This window comes from Myotis davidii, unplaced genomic scaffold (genome assembly GCF_000327345.1).
Source record: "Myotis davidii unplaced genomic scaffold, ASM32734v1 scaffold648, whole genome shotgun sequence".
In the NCBI taxonomy this organism is placed as follows: Eukaryota; Metazoa; Chordata; class Mammalia; order Chiroptera; family Vespertilionidae; genus Myotis; species Myotis davidii.
Genome location: NW_006299603.1, coordinates 1,736,637 through 1,756,366, shown reverse-complemented (window position 1 = coordinate 1,756,366; position 19,730 = coordinate 1,736,637). Strand labels below are relative to the sequence as shown.

The 19,730-nt window shown below is 41.9% G+C and overlaps 1 protein-coding gene across 6 annotated transcripts in view; it reads left to right on the top strand.

The window, feature by feature from the left end:
* The first annotated feature begins 11,850 nt into the window (after positions 1–11,850).
* MAPK9 (mitogen-activated protein kinase 9) overlaps positions 11,851–19,730 on the top strand; it is a 36,300-nt gene continuing 28,420 nt past the window's right edge. For 4 of the 6 annotated variants that reach the window (XM_006775395.2, XM_006775392.2, XM_006775396.2 and 1 more), the window contains exon 1: positions 11,851–12,037. In XM_006775395.2, coding sequence (XP_006775458.1) covers positions 11,916–12,037 — 122 coding nt within the window. In that variant the 5' untranslated portion in view covers positions 11,851–11,915. Of the gene's footprint in view, positions 12,038–12,434; positions 12,676–19,730 lie in introns of all 6 variants that reach the window. The other 2 variants (XM_015571555.1, XM_015571556.1) reach the window with 2 other exon arrangements.

The following is a 19,730-nucleotide window of genomic DNA, read 5'->3' as shown; positions in this document are numbered from 1 at the left end:
TCCTCGGTCCCTCCGGTGCCTTGTCATCGCTCGCCCCGTGCCCTGGGCCCACGCCAGCCAGGGCGGGCCCTGCCCACCTCCCTCCTCCCCTCCTCGCACCCGGAGCTCTGCTGTCCTCCCCCTGGCTTGACCCCTGGCCAAGCGCACCAGCCTGTGTGATATGCCGTCTTCTCACCTGCTCGATTGCCGCAGCTCGTTTACCTGCCCCTTGGCACTCGCTGTCTCCGGCGCATGGGGCCGTCTCCAGGTTTTGGCACCGCTGGCTCCTGGTGCTGCTTCCTCTGGTCAGAGGTCTCCTTTAACACCAGGCCTTCCTCGACTACCCTCGTTCATCCCTTAGTTTTTCAGTAATTATGTTTAAATCCCCGCCCTCCCCCCCAGCATTCACGCTGATTCTGTTATCTGCCTGTTTATTTTTGTCTCCGGTTCTGGGATGCAGGCGTTATCTGCTTCCTCCCCGGTGCTTAGAAAGCTCCAGTTCGGAGGATGCCTGCCCCTGCCTGCCCGTTGCCTCTGCTTCTTCTGTCCATTGAGGGGCTTCTGGGTGACTTGTGAAACATGGAAGCAGGTGGATGCTTGTTCTTTTATGAAACATTTTCATGTCCTTGACCCCTTTATTTGGTAACACTCAGAACAAGCTGTGATATAAAAATCTTACATTTTAATAACGCTTTCGCAGTAATTTCCTTCCACACATTCAGGAGACATTTACTGAACCCTGCTTTATTTAGGTCAGGCTTTCTGCTTAGCCTGGGGGACAGAAATATGATAGCAACGGGGTCCCTTCCTCCAGAGAGCTGAGGCCCCGCAGTGAAGGCAGACGCGCCCACGGTTAGCTTTGGGACAGGGTGATCCACGGGTGCTGTAGTGGAGGGGCGTGCCACCAGAAGATGACAGTTGGTGCTGTAGTTGGGCCCTGAAGGGTGGAGAGGAGTTTGCCCGCGAGGGAGAGGCACAGAAGTGGGAAAGGGCAGGGTAAAGCCAAGACCTTCGCCAGCATGGGGTTCGGAATCAACCTGCTGAGCCAGGTGTAAGAGACCGGTGGTGAGAACCCGGGAGGACCAGACCTCACGTGGGGTTTTAAAAAGATGTCTGAACTCCATGTATGTTAACTCCGCTCTCTGGATTTTTAAATGTTGGCAGTAGCTAATTAAATCAGTAAACCCTGTGGTGAGCCAAGCAAAATACAGACCTGATTCAGCTTGGTTGCAGGATAGTAGACCTCCAGGGCAGGCAGCTAAGGAGGGAAGTGGTGCAAAGAGCTGGAAAGGTAGCCTGAGGCCAGGGGAGGTGGTTGGTCCAGGTGCTCATTTAATTGTCACTGAGCCTGTGAGGGCTCAGCAGCCTGCTGCACAGCCAGCAGTGGGGAGGTGAAATTTGAACCCAGGTCTCCCCCTGGTCAGCGTGCATTCCTGAGTCCCTCAACTCCACCTGTTCTCTTGGCTTTTAACTTGTTCTGGAAAAACAATATTTGATCTAGACAAGGTTTTTCTTCATTTAACCTTTTATCCCCGTCAGAAGGATCATTCGGGGTTAAAAATAATCCTATTTTGGCACAGTGTTATTTTCTGGAGAGCTTTAATAATCCTATTTTGGCACAGTGTTATTTTCTGGAGAGCTTTTCTAATTTTTTTTTTATTTTACTCTCTTTGAGGATTTAATTTTCAAGATGCCAGAACTTTAAATAATTTGTTAACAGATTAGAGTGTGTTTATTTGCCACCCCTCTCCCCCAAATGATGTTAGAGGGTACACTTCAATTTGTCTTTTTAAAGTAAATTTAATTTTCTAGATAAAGAAAAGTGCCAGATGAAGCAAGTAATAGTGAGTAAAACATTTATTTTCATGATGTATAAGGTAAAATAGAAAGCACATTTTTTTCTTAATACTATTGTTCCGGCAGTAGGGCAGCTATGTTTGGTCTAAATATATAGTTAACTCCTGGCTAAGAAGGTGACATTTTTACATAATTTTCTTTGAGAATAATTAAATTTGTGCTTAGCCTTTTGTGACTGTGTGAAGTAATTTCAATGTCAGTCTTTATATCAACTGTTTATTATGAGGACCTTCAAACATATATTTAAAAACAACAGAATAGTATACAGCTTCAACAGTTGTCAACTCCTAGCCCATCTTGTATTATCCCTAACCTCATTACTTATACTCTCACCCCCTCAGACTATTTTCAAGAAAATCCTAAGTATGTAATTTCATACATGAATTTTTCAGTATATGTCTCTAAAAGATAATGACTCCTTTAAACTTGGAGAGCCAATACTTGCTTTTCTTTTTTTAATGTATTTGTATTGATTTCAGCATGTAAGGGAGAGCTAGAGAGAGATAGAAACATCAATAATGAGAGAGAATCATTGACTGGCTGCCTTCTGCACTCCCCCCACTGGGGATCCAGCCTGTAACCCAGACCTGTGCACTCACCAGGAATTGAACCGTGACCTCCTGGTTCATAGGTAGATGCTCATGCTGGTAGGGCACTAGTCTATAATAATAAAAGTGTAATATGCTAATTAGACTGGACATCCTTCCAGACGTCATTCCTGCCAGACAAAGCCGCAGTAGGCAAGGGGCCAAGGCAGAGGCGGCAGACGCCCTGGCTGCAGCGGGCGGGGCCAGGGCCAAGGCCCTCGCACAAATTTCGTGCATTGGGCCTCTAGTCTTATATAATAAAAGGGCAATATGCAAATTGACCCTAATGGCAGAACGGCCACTTGACCTGTCACTATGAGGCACACTGACCACCTCTCGGTCCCCCTCCCCCCCAAGCCAGGCTCCGATGGCCCGATGGAGAATGGGGAACCAAGGGTGGGTGGCAGCGGGGAGCGGAGACGGCTGCGGGCAGCTGGGGAAGATGGCCCTGATTGCAGGCCAGGCCTAGGAACTGTACCCATGCATGAATTTCGTGCTCTGGGCCTCTAGTTTCTTAATATAACGAATGACCAATCAGTATTCAAATTTCTCATTGTCCCATGCATTTTATAGTTTCTTTGTTTGTCTATTGAAATCAGAATCCAGATAAGGTCCATACTTTGTGATTGGTTGATAGGTCTTTTAAGTGGCTTTCAACCTGTAGATTCCCCCTCTAGGTTTTTGTTTATTTGTTTTCTTTGTAGTTTATTTGTTGAAGCGATTAGGTTGTTGTATAGCATTTCCATAGTTGGATTTTATTGATTGCATCTCTACAATGTAATTTAATGTGTTTCTCTATATATTTCCTGAAAATTTACAATTGGATCTATAATTGGATCTAAATGAGGTTTGGTCAGATTCAGGGTGCTTTCCTAAGTGAGGTGTGGTCTCCTGTCTGGTAACATTGCTTGGCTCCCTGAGATGTTAACATAGACCCATTGAGTCAATAGGAGGATGTATTATTTGGGAGGCAAGTTTGTATATCTTTCGCCCAATAAAAACTCATTTTTTAAAAAAGAACTGTGGATCTCCAATTTTATATTGGCCTTTGAATTGACACTTAAAATATTTTTATTTCATTGATGCCTCAAATCCTGTTTGGAAAATGTTGGAGTATAAATTAGTAGATACAAAAATACTGAGTGAGAGTAGTCACCATTTTAACATAGGAATTCCTTAGAGCTAAGGAAGTTCACTAAACATTTGAAGGTAAAATTCAAAAATTTTATGTTATTTAATTAATTTGCTTTTTTTGTTTGTTGTTTGTTTTTTGGTCCTATAAAATATTCCACCACCATCAGCAGGCCCCCCACAGCTAATTTACCATAGTATCTTTCTTAAGCAAAGGCTACATACTCTAAAACATTTCAGGAATAGTAAAAATAGATTCTAAGGATAAATGGATTACAAATAAGAGGCATTTTTTCTGAAAAATGAGGCATTAATACTAACTTTTTAATGGTAAATAGACTGAAATTGCTTTTAAAATGACTTCTTAAAACAAAAAGTATGTGTGTATATACATGCACATATATATGTATTTATATATTTCTATAGAACTGATTTAATTTATTCGCCTATTTAAATATTGTATATCTCAACTGATGCTGCTACTAGCTTGATTTTTGTATCTAGGGATGAGGGTGCAGCTCAGGTAATAAATCCACTAGCTCTGGTTCTGGAATCAATCTATTTCACCAGTTTTTAACTGTACTCTCAGAAACATAAGTTACTATTATGTATTGTGAAGCAGATGTCTTCAAAACATTTTCTGAAACCTCATGCCTGCCACACCCTGGAATGAACAGTAAATCCTGTGCACGCCCTCCTGTCTGTTGTGCCTTTCACAGAGGTGCTTACCCAGTATTCGTCAGGTCATCAGCTTTTGTACTTCCCAGGTTTGAGTTCACATTTTCAGATTTGAAACATTTGTCTGGGGACAAGTAATGGGGGCAGTAATATCTGTCCTAATGTCAGCTGACACCGGGACATGGACTGGGCCAGGCCTGTGCTAGCTGCCCCCGAGGTGGGTTCTGCAGCTACCCCCGCTTTATAGATGAGTGTGACCACTTGACAAGGTCACAGGTAAGTGGCAGACCCACTACCCTCCGACTCCAGAGTCCTAACTTGTGTTTTTTTTTTTAATATAGGTATCTTTTATTGTATTATGTACCACAATTAAAAATTTAAATAGAAAATATATAAACCCTAATCTAGACAGCTATTTTGACAATTGCTGTAAGCAATACACTCTCTAAGTCTTAAGTCTGCATGCTATAGTTTAGAAGAGGGGAGTACATTTTTTTCTTTTTACCTTTTGATCCCCTTCACCTGTTTCTCCTACCTCCTGTCCCCCTCCCCACCCCCACACTGCCCCATCTCTGGGACCCACCAGAGGCAGCTCTGCCTCTGTATCTATTTTTGTTCATAGGTTTATAATGGTCTTTATTATCCAGAAATGAGTGAGATCATGTGATATTCTAATTTGATTTGTTTTTGTATTTATGTAGACATATTGGTTATATGGGATTTGTTTTTCTGTTCCTGACTTATTTGACTTAGCATAATACCCTCGCAGTCTGTCCATTTGTCACAAATGGCAAGACTTCCTTCTTTTTTTATGGCTGAATAATATTCCATTATGTATACAAAGTGGGGCAAAAGTAGGTTTACAGTTGTTCGTATGGGAAATAATACAATAATTAATAAATAATAATACAAGAATAAGAGGGAAAGTGGTGTGGAGGGAGGTAAAAAAGGGTAAAGGAAAGATAAATGGTGATGGAAGGAAACTTGACTTTGGTTGGTGAACACAATACAATGTGTGGATGATGTATTATAGAACTGTACAGTTTAAACCTATATAATTGTAGTAACCATTGTCACTCCAATAAATTCAACTTAAAAACTTTAAAAAAATAAAAGAATAAACTCTGGGTTTCACATACTCACAACTGTAAACCTACTTTTGCCCTACCCTGTATATACCACAATTTCTTTATCCATTCATCCATCAGTGGATATTAAGTTGTTTCCATATCTTGACTATTGTAAATAATGCTGCAATGAATATGGGGGTACATATATCTTTTTAAAAAATTTTTAATATATTTTTATTAATTTCAGAGAGGAAGGGAGAGGGAGAGAGAGAGCAACATCAATGATGAGAGAGAATCATTGATCTGTTGCCTCCTGCATGCCCCCCACTGGGGGTCAAGCCCGCAACCCAGGCATGTGACGACACTCTATCCACTGAGCCAACAGCTAAGGCCATGTCTCTTTTTAAATTAGTGTTTTTTGGTGTGTGTTTTTATACCCAGAAGTGGAATGACTGGATTATATGGTAGTTCTATTTTAGATTTTTGAGGACCCTCCATATTCTTTTCCTTAGTGACTGAATCAATCTGCATTTCCACCATCAGTGCACAAGTGTTCTCTTTTCTCCACATCCTTGCCAACATTTGTTATTTCTTGTCTTTTTTATATTAGCCATTCTAACAGGTGTGATCTGATGTCTCATTGTGGTTTTGATTTGCATTTCTCTGATAATTAATGATGTTGAGTATCTTTTCAGGTACCTATTGGTCATCTTTATATCTTCTTTGGGAAAATGTCTATGCAGATCTTCTGCCCATTTTTAATCAGACTGTTGTTTTTTTTTGTGTTTTGTTTTTTTTGCTAATCCTCATTCAGTTGTGGTTTTGCTATTTTTGAGAGAGAGAGAGAAAGAGAGAGAGAGAGAGAGAGAGAGAAAGAGACGATGTGAGAGACACACATCGATTGGCTGTCTGCGGCCTCTGGCACACGTCCTACGTGGGCAGGGATCAAACCTGCAACTCAGGTATGTGCACTTGACCAGGAATCGAACCTGCAACTGTTCATTGCTCGGACTGATGCTCAGTCATTGATCTGCATTAGCCAGGCCCAGACAACAGTTGCATTTTTTTTACTGTTGCATTTTATGAGTTCTTTATATATTTTGGATATCAGCCACTTATCAGACACATGATTTGCAAATATTTTCTCCCACTCAGTAGATTGCCTTTTCATTGTATTGATGGTTTCCTTTGCTGTGTAGAAGCTTTTTAATTTGATGTAGTGCTACTTGTTTATTTTTGCTTTTGCTGCTTTTTCTTTTGGTGTCAGATTCAAAAATCATCTCCAAAACCTATGTCAGGGAGCTTACTGCCGATGTTTTCTTATAGCAGTTTTATGGTTTCAGGTCTTATGTTCAAGTCTGATCCATTTTTGAGTTAATTTTTATATATGGTATAAGATAGTGATTGAGTATAATTCTTTTGCATGGGGCTTCCCAGTTTTCTCAACAGCATTTGTTGAAGAGGCTAGCCTTTCCCCAATGTATTTTCTTGGCTCCTTTGTTGTAAATTAATTGACCATACATGTATGGATTTATTTTGGGGCTCTATTCTGTTCCATTGGTCTATATGTCTGTTTTTATGCCAATACCATACTGTTTCAATTACTCTAGCTTTAAATATATTTTGAAAGCAGGGAATGTGATGCCTCCAGCTTCCTGTTCTTCCTCAAGACTGCTTTGACTATTCAGGACCTTTTGTGGTTACATGAAAATTTTAGGATTATTTGTTCTATTTCTATGAAAAGTGCCATGGGAATTTTTATAGGGATTTCATTTGCATGGAATTTGTAGATTGCTTTGGGTAGTATGGACATTACTTAACAATACTGAGTCTTCCAATACATGAGAATGGACTATCTTTTCATTTATTTGTCTTCTTTAATTTCTTTCATTAATATAATAAACTAGTGGCCTGGTGCACAAAATTTGTGTGGGTGGGGGGGGTGTCCCTCAGCCTGGCCTGCACCCTCTCCAATCTGGGACCCTTTGGGCCCAGATTGGGCCTAAACCGGCAGTCGGACATCCCCCTCACAATCCGGGACCACTGGCTCCTAACCGCTCACCTCCTGCCTGCCTGTCTGATCACCTGTAACCACTCTGTCTGCGGCCTGATTACCCCCAACTGCCCCCCCACTGGCCTGCTCATCCCCAATTGCCCCCCCTGCTGGCCTGCTCACCCCTACTGCCTCCCCGCTGGCCTGCTCGCCCCCAACTGCCCTCCCCTGCAGGCCTGGTATCCCCCAATTGCCCTCACCTGTAGGCCTGGTCTAATTGCCCCCCCCCCCTGTCCTGATCATCCCCAACTGCCCTCCCCTCCTGGCCTAATCACCCCTAACTGCCTCTGCCTCAACCCCGCCACCATGGCTTTGTCTGGAAGGTCTCCCGGTCTAATTAGCATATTGCCCTTTTATTAGTATAGATACTACAGGTATTTAACCTCTTTGGTTAGCAAAGGCCATGCTGACTCCTTCCCTTTAGGCATCCACTCACCACACAGGTCTGAGGAGTCCCAGGAGCAGTGTGTCCAAGGAGCTTTTTCAGTGGATCACTGATGGGCTTTAGACATTTCCTTAAGTTTATCAGGCAGAGCTGTAGGAGAGGGGAGACAGGCCTTCCTGCTTTGCAGGAGCTCCTAGCCTGGTGGGCACCAGGTCTCACTGTGGGAGCAAGGTGAGGAGCCAGCACCCACCAGGAGGAATGCGAAGGCAGCGACCGCAGCGTCAGTGTGCTGTGATGTGGTTTCATGAGGATGCCTGTACTCCCCAATTTGTAAACTTTCCTGACACCCAGCTGAGATCCATTTTGTTGATATATAATAACAGTAGAATTGATTTCATTAATAACTAAATTATATGTTTTCTCAGGTTGCCTGGGGTTTTTTTCTCCTGTTCTTGAGGCCCAGGCTTGACAGAGAAGGTAGCTTTGACAGGTTTTCTCTTAGGTGCTGTTTTTCCTGCCTAATCAGGACAACTTATTTAAATTATTTTAAATCTTGAGATGAAATTATGTTAATAATTAAACCTAATGATGTAATGTATTCCTCAAATTCACAAAAGCTAACCTAATATTGTACCAGTCAAACTATATGCAGTGGTTCTCAACCTTCCTAATGCCTCGACCCTTTACTTTTATTTTTTATTACTTAAAAAAAAATATTTCCGCTAATTCCCTTTTTAAAAAAAATATATTGATTTTTTTACAGAGAGGAAGGGAGAGGGATAGAGTTAGAAACATCGATGAGAGAGAAACATCTATCAGCTGCCTCCTGCACACTCCCCACTGGGGATGTGCCCGCAACCAAGGTACATGCCCTTGACCGGAATCGAACCCGGGACTCTTGAGTCCACAGGCCAATGCTCTATCCACTGAGCCAAACCGGTTATGGCGCTGCAACCCTTTAATACAGTTCCTCATGTTGTGGTGACCCCCAACCATAAAATTATTTTCGTTGCTATTCCATAACTGTAATTTTGCTACTGTTATGAATCGTAATGTAAATATCTGATATGCTATATGTGTTTTCCGATGGCCGCGACCCACAGGTTGAGAACCGCTGAGCTATAGGTTACAGCTGCTGGAGCAGAGAGAGTCCCCAACTTGCTCACCAAGGTTGAGATTAATTTGTGCCAGTCTCATTGTGAGCAGGGGGACAAGACCCGGGGGCGTCTCTATGCCACCGGATCATTCAGGATGCTGGCTGGTGGGGAGCTTTAGCATGTGACTTCCATCTCTGGGTCTATGTCAGCTAATACCGCAGTCAGCAACAAGGAAAAAGGTAGATTAGACAGCAAGCAGCTTTCCGTAAAAAAAAAAAAAAAGAAAGATCTGGAGGTAGCATGTATTACTTCTGTTTACATCTCATTAGCCAGAAGTTCTTGGTCATCTGGCCACACCTGGCTACTAGGGGAGTGGGCAGATGTCATCTGTAGTTGGGCAGCCAGAACAGGAAGGCTTCTGTCACTAAAACAAGGAAGGGAGGAGGGTCCTGGGTACATTAGGAGCCCGTGCCTATCATGCTGCTTGTCCCTTAGGCACTTCAGACTCGAAGCTAAACTCGCTGACGCGGCCTGGGTCTCCAGACGCTTCACCTCATTTCTCCAGTCTCCTCTGAGGCTGTGAGTGTGTACATTCTTCCTCCACACCGTGCCTCTTTCCCACCTGCCGTGATTCAGTCATTGCTGCCGGGTCTCCTCGTCTCCAGTCCTGCCCACTGAAATCCACCCTTTCTCAGCTTCCCAAATGAGCTCTGAAAAGCAGGCCAGAGACATGCCTCACACGCTTTGATGGCTCCACAGCCTCAAGCTCAGGCCCAGGTGGCTCCCAGGGGCTAAGGGGCCTGTGGTGATCTGGCCTCGTTTTCTCTCTCCAGCGTCTTTCCCCCACTATCCAGCAAAACTAAATCTCAAATGATTTGTCATGCTCAGAGGCACCTCCGGCTCTCTGCACCCCAAACCTTCTCTGGGTTTAGGGCTTTCCTGGCCTCGGGTCTCTTCCTGAGTGTGCCCACCATATATGCTCTCACACCAGCTGCTCTGGCACAGGACCTTGCCCGGAGTGGTGCTCAGGACATGCTTTATGAATGACCAGCATAGCTAATGTATTACAATATGGCAAAGAAACAGCAGGTTGCAGTGGCTACCCATCTCTTCGCCAAGTCTGACTCTTATACTTGTATTTGTACCCCACTGACCCAGCTGAGCAATTCACCATGTTTGAGCAGTCAGCTTGAGCTCTGTGCCTCTACTGTCTTGTCTCTGGCAAAACAGTCCAGGTCAGATGCCACCTCCTCCAGGAAGCTTTCCTTGTCTTCTACACTCCTGCTCCTGGGTAGGATCTCTTTCGACTTCGTTTACATTTTGCTTATGGCCCTTACTTCATTGTAACTTGTATTACAGTAGAGATAGTGGGTACATTCCTCACACTTCTTCCCCAAATTGTGAACCACATGCTGCTTCAAGACTGGTTCCTAGTTGCTGCTGTATCTCCTACATGATTTGTTGTCACTTTCTTGTACAAAGGCACCCCAAAAATGGTGAGTACAATTGTCTACAAATCAATCTTTAGAAAAGGATATTCTTTCAGATGTCAGTAAAATGGAGAAGCATTGTGAGGAAATCATAAGATGTTGTATTAAGGGTTAGATCAACAAAGTCTATTGAATGACTCCGTTGTCCCAGGGGCCAGACTCTCCCTCTCCTCCCGTCCTATGAGTGTGGGATGCCAGGATGAGCACGGCAGACCTGTCCTCGCCTTGGCATTGGGCACCCTCCTCACAGCAGCGTGTACCCTCTAGCACCATGGAACACGGGGCTGACCGTCCTGCGTGGCGTCATGAGCAGTGTGATAGTTCATGTCTTGCAGTGCTGGCCTCCCGAGGCACACCTTGGAGGGGTACATGGCTCTCAGCCGCAATGGCTGGTGGTACTGACAGCTGTGCCTCAGCCCCTGCCCTGGAAACAGTACAAAACATGAAGCAATGGTCAGTTGGAGAAACTATTCATTTGATTTAAATTTTTTGTTTAGGTTTGTTAGTAATCAATACATTTCCATGTTTAATGGAAATCCTAGACATCATTGTGTTGAAATACAAATCATCACTCCAAAAAACTCAGTGGATAGACATTAAATATTAGATGATAGAATAAACAGGCAGGAGTTTGCTGGTGGTGCAGGCTAAATTTAAATTCTGTGTTATTAAACAGTATAAAATGTTTATACCTCTATGATTAAAAGTTGACTTTTTTTTTTTAAAGACAAACTTAAATATCTTGCTGACGTTCAGTAAACATCGTCAAACAAGAGCCAGGGAACCGCGTAACTAAGTGTGGCTGCCTGGCGGCTTTCTGTGCGCTTGTTTTCCGTATAGTTATGTGGCTCCTGCAGATGGGCATCAGCCTCGGCCCAAAGCCTGGGGAGGCTGCTCCCAGGCTGCCGGCTCATACTCAGACCTCATGAGTGAGCATCATGGCTTCCATGTCATTTATTACCCATCAGTGATGGGTGCAGGGACACGGCTGGCTCCAGGACCACGCTCGCCAGGCAGGAGCACACCCGCGTCACCAGACCTCTTCTGGCCTGTTCTTTAACGCCCTGCTTTTCCCTCACTTTGACATAGGACTTGCTTTCTGGTTCATCACTTTAACCTGCATTTGTGGACTTAAAGGGAGACTGGTCCATTTGTTTCTCTGCAGGAATTATGGACGTGATTATCTGAAATACAGCGTTCTCTGGGGGAGACAGCTTTCTGTAAGCTGGTCCCACAGGAAGCAAACTAATGAGAATCATGTAGTGACATAATCTGTTCATGGCTAGAAAAAAATGCACAATTTCTTTTCTCCAAAGGAGGTTATTTTCTACTCCAGCCATGCAAACTGTGGTCATGCAGGCCTCAAATTGTCTTCCTTTCATAATAGTGTCATATCATTTCATATTTCACGTGTTGCTTAAGTTTAGAACTTGTTCAAACTGAGTTTATGAACATACAGCCACATTGTCTTGTATACCAATAAACTTGAAACACTGTGTATGTAATTTCAGTAACAATGCATATTCATTGTGTTTCTTTTAAGGAATCTGACAACTACAGCCTTTGGAATATTACATGACACTACACCATGAGTGACAGTAAATGTGATAGTCAGTTTTACAGTGTGCAAGTGGCAGACTCAACTTTCACCGTCCTAAAGCGTTACCAGCAGTTGAAACCGATTGGTTCGGGAGCCCAAGGAATTGTTTGGTAAGTACAGTCTATTTCAATAGAATGGATTGAGTTGTTTTTGTAATAAAAATGAAATAAAACTAAATCATCAGATTTTAGAAATGCTGATTATGAAAATACTATTTTCTTTGCTGTAGGTTTATGAGCTAAACTGAATTTCCCTCTTGTTGCTCTATTTATATGTAGTCAGATTGTAGGATAAAAAACCCAAATTCTTAGAATGCTGCATAAGTTAAATAGGTAGCAGGTTTTTCTCTTTCTTTTTTTTTTCTTTTCCATTCCCCTGTCATTATGATATTAGAGTAATAGGTATGACAGTGAGTTGTAACAGAAATTTGGAGTTTTATTCATTTCTTCATCCTGGCCACCTTTCCCCCTCCCCCTTTTATTCCCATTCACTCCTATTCATTTCTAGGCGCCATCATTGCAGTGCTTTGCCCTTCATTGGCAGGATGAGGCCAGTCAGTGTCATTATCATCTCATGGATTAACCAGGAAGGGATGCTGTGTGAGGGGTTGGGCTGGCCATCTCTTCCCTGGTGTCTCACTGCAACTGTGCGTCCCGCCCAGGACGTCAGAACCGTTGGTCTGACCCTGAACCCTAGTCTCTTGCATGGTAAGACAGTCAGCTGCCGCGACATCACTGGCCAGCGCAAGGTAAAGCTTTTCACGTGTTTTCTAGATTACCGTTATCAGCACTTCCCAACTTCTTATCCCTTCGTTTCCTGGGCTAAACTTTTTTTTCCTTTTTTTGGTCAGTAAAAACAAAATTGTCTTTGCATCAGAAAGAAACTGTGATGAAGCTAAGCACCAGTGTTTATAGCTGGTATCAGGGGGTTCAAGAGAAAGAGAACTCTTGGATATTGTGTTAGGGGAGTTTGTTTTCCTTAGAGGTTTAGGGTTTAGAGCAGAGGTTCTCAACCTGTGGGTCGCAACCCCTTTGGAGGTCGAACGACCCTTTCACAGGGGTCGCCTAAATACATCCTGCATATCAGATATTTACATGATGATTCATAACAGTAGCAAAATTACAGTTATGAAGTAGCAACAAAAACAATTTTATGGTTGGGGGTCACCACAACATGAGGAACTGTATTAATGTTCATTCTCTTGATTTGGTGATGGTGTTGCCAAAACCCACCCAGGTGTAGGTTTTATTATTTTATTTTTATTGATTTTTAGAGAGAGAGGGAGGAAGAGGGATAGAGATAGAAACGATCGGCTGCCTCCTGCACGCCTCCTATTGGGGATCAAGCCCACAACCGGGCATGTGCCCTGACCAGGAATTGAACTGATGGCCTCTTGGTTTATGGTTCGAAGCTCAACCACTGAGCAACCCCGGCCAGGCAATAAAGCATTCTTTTGTTATAAAATCCATGTCTTATTTGGAATTAGACCGTAATTTGACACAGGTAATTCCGCAAGACTGATATCAAGGACATTTAATGTAATACCTACATTAAGAGGCTCACTAGAACTTCGTAATTAATTGTAAAACATAAGGCTGTATAAAGGGTAGGCAGTTAAAATTAATGATTTCATTACACATGACTTCAATAACAAAATCACATGCTACTTTACAAAATACTATTTTGCAGAGATTGGTTTTGATTTTCAGTTTGCATATGCTACTCATTTTTATTTTTAAAAGAATGTTTAATAATGAAATTATATATGTTCATTATGGATATGTATTTCTTATTTAAAAATTCTAGTTTTGAAACAAGAGTTTCTAATATGCCATTATAAACTAAACCTCTGGTAAAAGCAGTGATAGAATTATAGTATGGGCAGTTAATGAATTTATAAAAACATTTTAAATAAACCCATACTTCTATGACCCAATTTTTAAAAAGGGTCCTGAGATTATTCATTGGGGAAAGAACAGTCTCTTCAAGAAATAGTGTTGGCACAACTGAATATCCACATGCATAAGAGTGAAGCTGGTCTCTTACCTCACATTGTGTTAGGGTAACTCGGAATGGGTCCGTGATGCCCGGCTAGCATGGCTCAGTAGGTGAGTGTCAGCTTATGAACCAGGAGGATTCCAGTCAGGGCACATGCCTGGGTTGCAGGCTCAATACCCTAATCCTCGTGTGGGGCCTGCAGAGGGCAGCTGATCAATGATTCTCTCTCATCATTGATGTGTTTTTTAAAAAAATATATATATTTAAAATTTATTTTAGAGAAGAAGGTGGGGGGGAGAGAGAAATATATCACTGAGCCATACTGGCCGAGTAATCATTGATGTTTCTTTCTCTCCCTCTCCCTTCCTCTCTGAAATAAATAAAAAAATACGTATTTTTAAAAAATGGGTCAGTGACCTAAATATAAGAGCTAAAACCATAAAGTTCTTAGAAGAAAGCATATGGGGAAAACTTCATGACTTTGAATCCTTAGAAATGACACCAAAAGTATGGGCAATAAAGTGAAAAAATTGGCCTTCATCAAATTGTGCATCAAAGGATACTATTAGAAGAGTGAAAGAAAAAAACCTATGAAATGGGAAAATATTTGCAAGTAATATATCTGATAAGAGTTTAGTATCCAGAATACATACAGAACTTTTACTACTCAACAACAACAAAAAATACAATTTCAAAAAAAATAGGCAAAGAATTTGAATAGACCTTTCTCCAAAAAAGATGTACAAATGATCAATAAGCACATGAAATGATGCTCAGCATTAGTCATTTGGGAAATGTAAATCAAAACCACATGAGATACCACCTCACACCCACTGGGATGACCATAATCAAAACCAAAAGTATTAAATGTTGACAAGGACGTGAAGAAATCGGCACTCTGTACATCGCTGGTGAGAACGTAAAATGGTGCAGCCCCTTAATGGAAACATTTTGAGGTTCTTCAATGGATTAAACATAGGATTAGCATATAACCCATCAAATACTCCTAGATCAGTGGTCGGCAAACTGCGGCCCCTTGAGTGTGTCTCTTCCACAAAATACCATGTGTGGGCACGCACGTGTAGTGCGATTGAAACTTCGTGGCCACACTTAAAGGGCCAAAGAGCTGCATGTGGCTCGCGAGCCGCGGTTTGCCGACCACGATCCTACATAAATACCCAAAAGAACTAAAAACATGTTCAAACGAAGACTTGTACACAAATGTTTATAGCAGCACTATTTGCAATAGCCAAAAGGTGGAACTAGCTCAGATGTTCACCAATGAATGAATGGATACAGAAATTATGTAATATACATACATGGAATGTTATTTATAAAGAGGAATGAAGCACTGGTGCATGCTACAAATGGGTGATCCTAAAAAAACATGCTAAGTGAAAGAAGCAGACACAAAAGGTAACATGTGAGTCTATTTATGTGAAATATCCAAAGTAGGTAAATCCATAGAGACAGACACAGATTGGTAGTTAACGGGCAAGGGGGAAGGAGGAATGGGTAGCAACTGCCTCATGGGCATGGGGTTTTCTTTTGGGGCGATGAACATCTTTTGAAATTACATAGACGTGGTGATTGGACAACATTGTGAATGTACTTTAAAATGCTTAATTTTATGTCTGCGTGAATCTTAGCTCCTTAAAAATTGTTTTTAATAAAAGTAAACTGGAAGGTGCCTTAAACTAAGGATATTTGTCATTTAATGGATACTGAACTCCTAATACTATTATATTGCATATGATGATATTTTTGTTACATTATACATAAAATACGTTATAATTTTCTTGTTGTAGCTTGTTATATAGACACTGACAGAATCTTAATAGTAATTTCACTTAACTCTTAATATTTTTATTTAAATGATTTTATGACAATTTTTTAGTATTTGTAGGAGCAGTTTTCATCTTACATTCAGAAAGGTAGGAAGAAAAATATATAGAGATTAAAATTTTTATACCATCCTAAATATCATCTTTTGGAAATCTGCATGTTCATAGCCTGAGTTTTGATTCTAAGGAAAGGTCAAAAATTATGTTTTGCTCTTTTCTGCTCAAGAAAGAAGTTATTACTTTGAACTGATTAAGATAGTCCTTCATGAACCCACGCACAGCTAAGTCATTGATGTCATTAGTTAACTTTGTAATCCAAGCCAGTTACTCATTACCAAATTAAAATGTTTTTGCTTGGTTTATTTTTACTGGATACGTGGAAAAGAGGCTAGTTAACTTGATTCGGATTATTGATACTTCCTTTTAGAGATGTTTGTACAATTATGAAAACTATTCTTAGACTCCTGGGATGTTTCATCTTTTGGTCTTTTGATGAAGTGCCATCACAGAAGTTGGTCGTAGATGGTTGGAGACCTGGTCTCCATGATTAATTACTTTATTGCTCCTTTTTCCCAGAGCCTGTGCTGGCTGTGGGGAGCTGGGTGACTGCTCCTTGTCTGCCTTCTGGGCTTGAGACTTTGTTGGCCTGCTGAGCTGCAGCAGTGATAGTGCTGGGACTGGTAGTCCTTGGGTTGACAGGAGAGAAACCCTTCCCATGATACTTTCCCATACATGTCTTCTGAGGATTTTTTCTTGGCTCTATTTTGCACAGCATCTTGGATATTAGCATTATGTGCTAAGTTTCCAGTAAGAAAAGTATTTTGTACCTAGTGCAAGAAGAAGGTCTATATTACCTCATCCTGCTGTTTGGATAGAGTAAGAAACTCCACTGGTGCCAGCCAAACCCCTTTCTTCCCCATCAATGACATAAAGGCCTGAGTATCCCTGTCATCAAGCCTTAACTTTCAGATAACCTTTTCCCTTTAGTGATTCCTTCCCTGCAGATATGGCAGGTTTTTCCTGTGTCCTACTGTGTCTCCTTAATGGATTCTCCTCTGAACCCCCTGGGTCTATTGAGATACTGTCCCTGGTCTTTCAAGACTTATGTCATCTATAAAATGTCCCCCAGGTGATCTCAGCTCACACTTGGAATAGAGTTTCCTCTTGGATTGAACCAAATGCTTGAACCAAACCCCCCAACACACACACACACACTCCAGGGCTATAAGATAATGTGTGTTTTAAACCAATAAATTTGTGGTAATCTGTTACAACAGCAATAAGAAAGTAATACAGGGGGCATGTGTATTTTTACATTTTTGAGGAATATCCTATATAATAAATAAGTAATACGCAAATTGACTGTCACACCCTTGCACAAGATGACTGCCCCATGTGGTCAAAGATGGCTGACAGGGGAGGGCAGTTGGGGGCGTCCAGGCTGGCAGGGGAGGGCAGTTGGGGGGGACCAGGCCTGGATGGGAGGTCAGTTAGGGGTGACCAGGCCTGCAGGGGAGGTCAGTTGGGGGTGACCAGACCAGCAGGGGAGGGCAGTTATGGGTGACCAGGTTAGCAGAGGAGGGCAGTTGGGGGCAATCGGGCCAGCAGGGGAGCAGTTAGGCATCAATCAGGCTGGCAGGGAGTGGTTAGGGGGTGATCAGGCTGGCAGGCAGAAGTGGTTAGGGGAAATCAGGCAGGCAGGCAGGCAGGTGAGCAGTTGGGAGCCAGCAGTCCTGGATTGTGAGAGGGATGTCTGACTGCTGGTTTAGGCCCGATCCCACAACCGGCAGTCGGACATCCTCCAAGGGGTCCCAGATTGGAAAGGGTGCAGGCTGGGCTGAGGGACACCCTCCTCCAGTGCACGAATTTCATGCACTGGGCCTCTAGTAGTAATGGTAATACTTGTTTACAAAACTTGTTCATCATCTATTTAAACCAAAGCTTTATAAAGTCTTAGGGACAGTGTTCAAGTAAGCCAAAGTACAGATACCAGTACAGGATTGAGTGGAAGAACTGGAATTAGAATAAAGTATTTCAGTCCTAATTTTGAATTGTTTTTGTAATTGTCTTTAACTTATTGTTTCTGTTGTTCATTAAAATGTTAGTAAAATTAATTAGAAAATAAGTTTTAAAATGTTTATCATTTTCAAGTACTCATAAATATCAGCAAGCTATACAGTAAAATTAAGTAATTTCAAGACTTTGTAGCTCTAGTGGGGAAAATGTATGTACATTTCTTTCATATATATTCAGTTTTTCCTTTGCCTTCTAAAATCTCAAGTTGTTCAACCAAAATAATAAAGGTTATTTATTTTAGGAAATAATCCTGTGAAGTATTGAACATTTTTTATATACATTTTTATTGATTTTAGAGAAGAAGGGAGAAGAATAGAGAGATAGAAACATCAAAGAGAGAGAAACATTGATTGGTTGCCTCCTGCACACCCCCTATCAGGGATCAAGCCGTCAACCCAGGCACGTCCCCTGATTGGGGATCGAACCAGCAACCTCTTGGTTCATGGGTCTACAAGAAGTATTGAACATTTTTTATATACATTTTTATTGATTTTAGAGAAGAAGGGAGAAGAATAGAGAGATAGAAACATCAAAGAGAGAGAAACATTGATTGGTTGCCTCCTGCACACCCCCTATCAGGGATCAAGCCGTCAACCCAGGCACGTCCCCTGATTGGGGATCGAACCAGCAATCTCTTGGTTCATGGGTCTACACTCACCCACTAAGCCACACTGGCTGGATATATTGAACTTTTTTAAAAAAGTGTTTAATCTTAGATCTGGTAGCATTTAAAACGTTAATATGGAGTGGTTTGTTTTATTTCCTCTGTATTAATATAAATAAAAACGATGTCTATAATAGAATTTAAACAATATAAATTAATATAAATAAAAACAAAAATAAAATTTCTGTAATAAAGAAGATGTATGGTATAAGGCATAGAAAGGCTGTGATTCAAGAGACTTGAGCTCTAAATCTAGTCTGATCCTCGTAGTGGTAGTTTTTGGTGACCTCGGTAAATAATGTGTCCTTTGGGGCCTTAATAATTTCACCCCTAAAATGAGTGGTTTGGAACTTCTGATTTAAGATAGTGGATTACACACCTAAACAAAGAGAACAAGAGGACAGTAATCAGTGGATGAGAGCCTTTAACAAGTTTCTGGAATATGAAAAGTAGTTGGAAACTTGATGCAGATGAAACAGAGCAGAGGAAGAGAGAATAAGTGGGTGGGACATTTGCAACAGGAAGAGAACCTGTCTGTAGTAGAGCACCAAAGAGACTGGGGTATAGTGACGACAGATACAGAGAATGAAGATGAAATGGGTGCTGGAAATAGGGGTGTTAATTAAAAGTGCGTATCTGAAACAGTTGTGTCAGTTGGCTCTCAACATACTCACTCCAACCCCAGTGTTCAGCATTTGCCCCAGAGTGTGTGTAGGTGAGTGAAGAATTATGAGGCCAGGATATGTGGAAGGACAGAAGTCTAAAGAGGGGAGCCAGGATTTGGGGCTGTCTTTCCCTTGAGGGCATTTGAAAATGTGGCCGTGGGCAGCTGAGAGATTGAGTAGTGCTTTGGACTGTCTGTGTGGCGTGGGGACAGGATTTGAGTGTGGGGTCCTCTAAAGGGGTGCCGTGAACTTCCTTTGCTTTGAATTGGGACCAGTAAAGGGCTGCATCCTAGAAATAAGAATGAACCAGAGAGAAAGAGGCACTTGCGGGTACCCACTCAGCTTCAAATCATCTCACTTGTGAACTTGAACTTGAGGTGACCTCCAATTGCTAAGTGCCCCCAGGTACCCAGCAGAAGTAAATGTAAATTCTCTCTGGAGGAAGATGGCATCATACTGCATATCAAATTATATCTAGCAAACAGTTTCCTAAGTGCGAGCTTCAGCACACAAAGACAACTAGTCAGACATGGAGATTAGATGGAGATTAGACAAC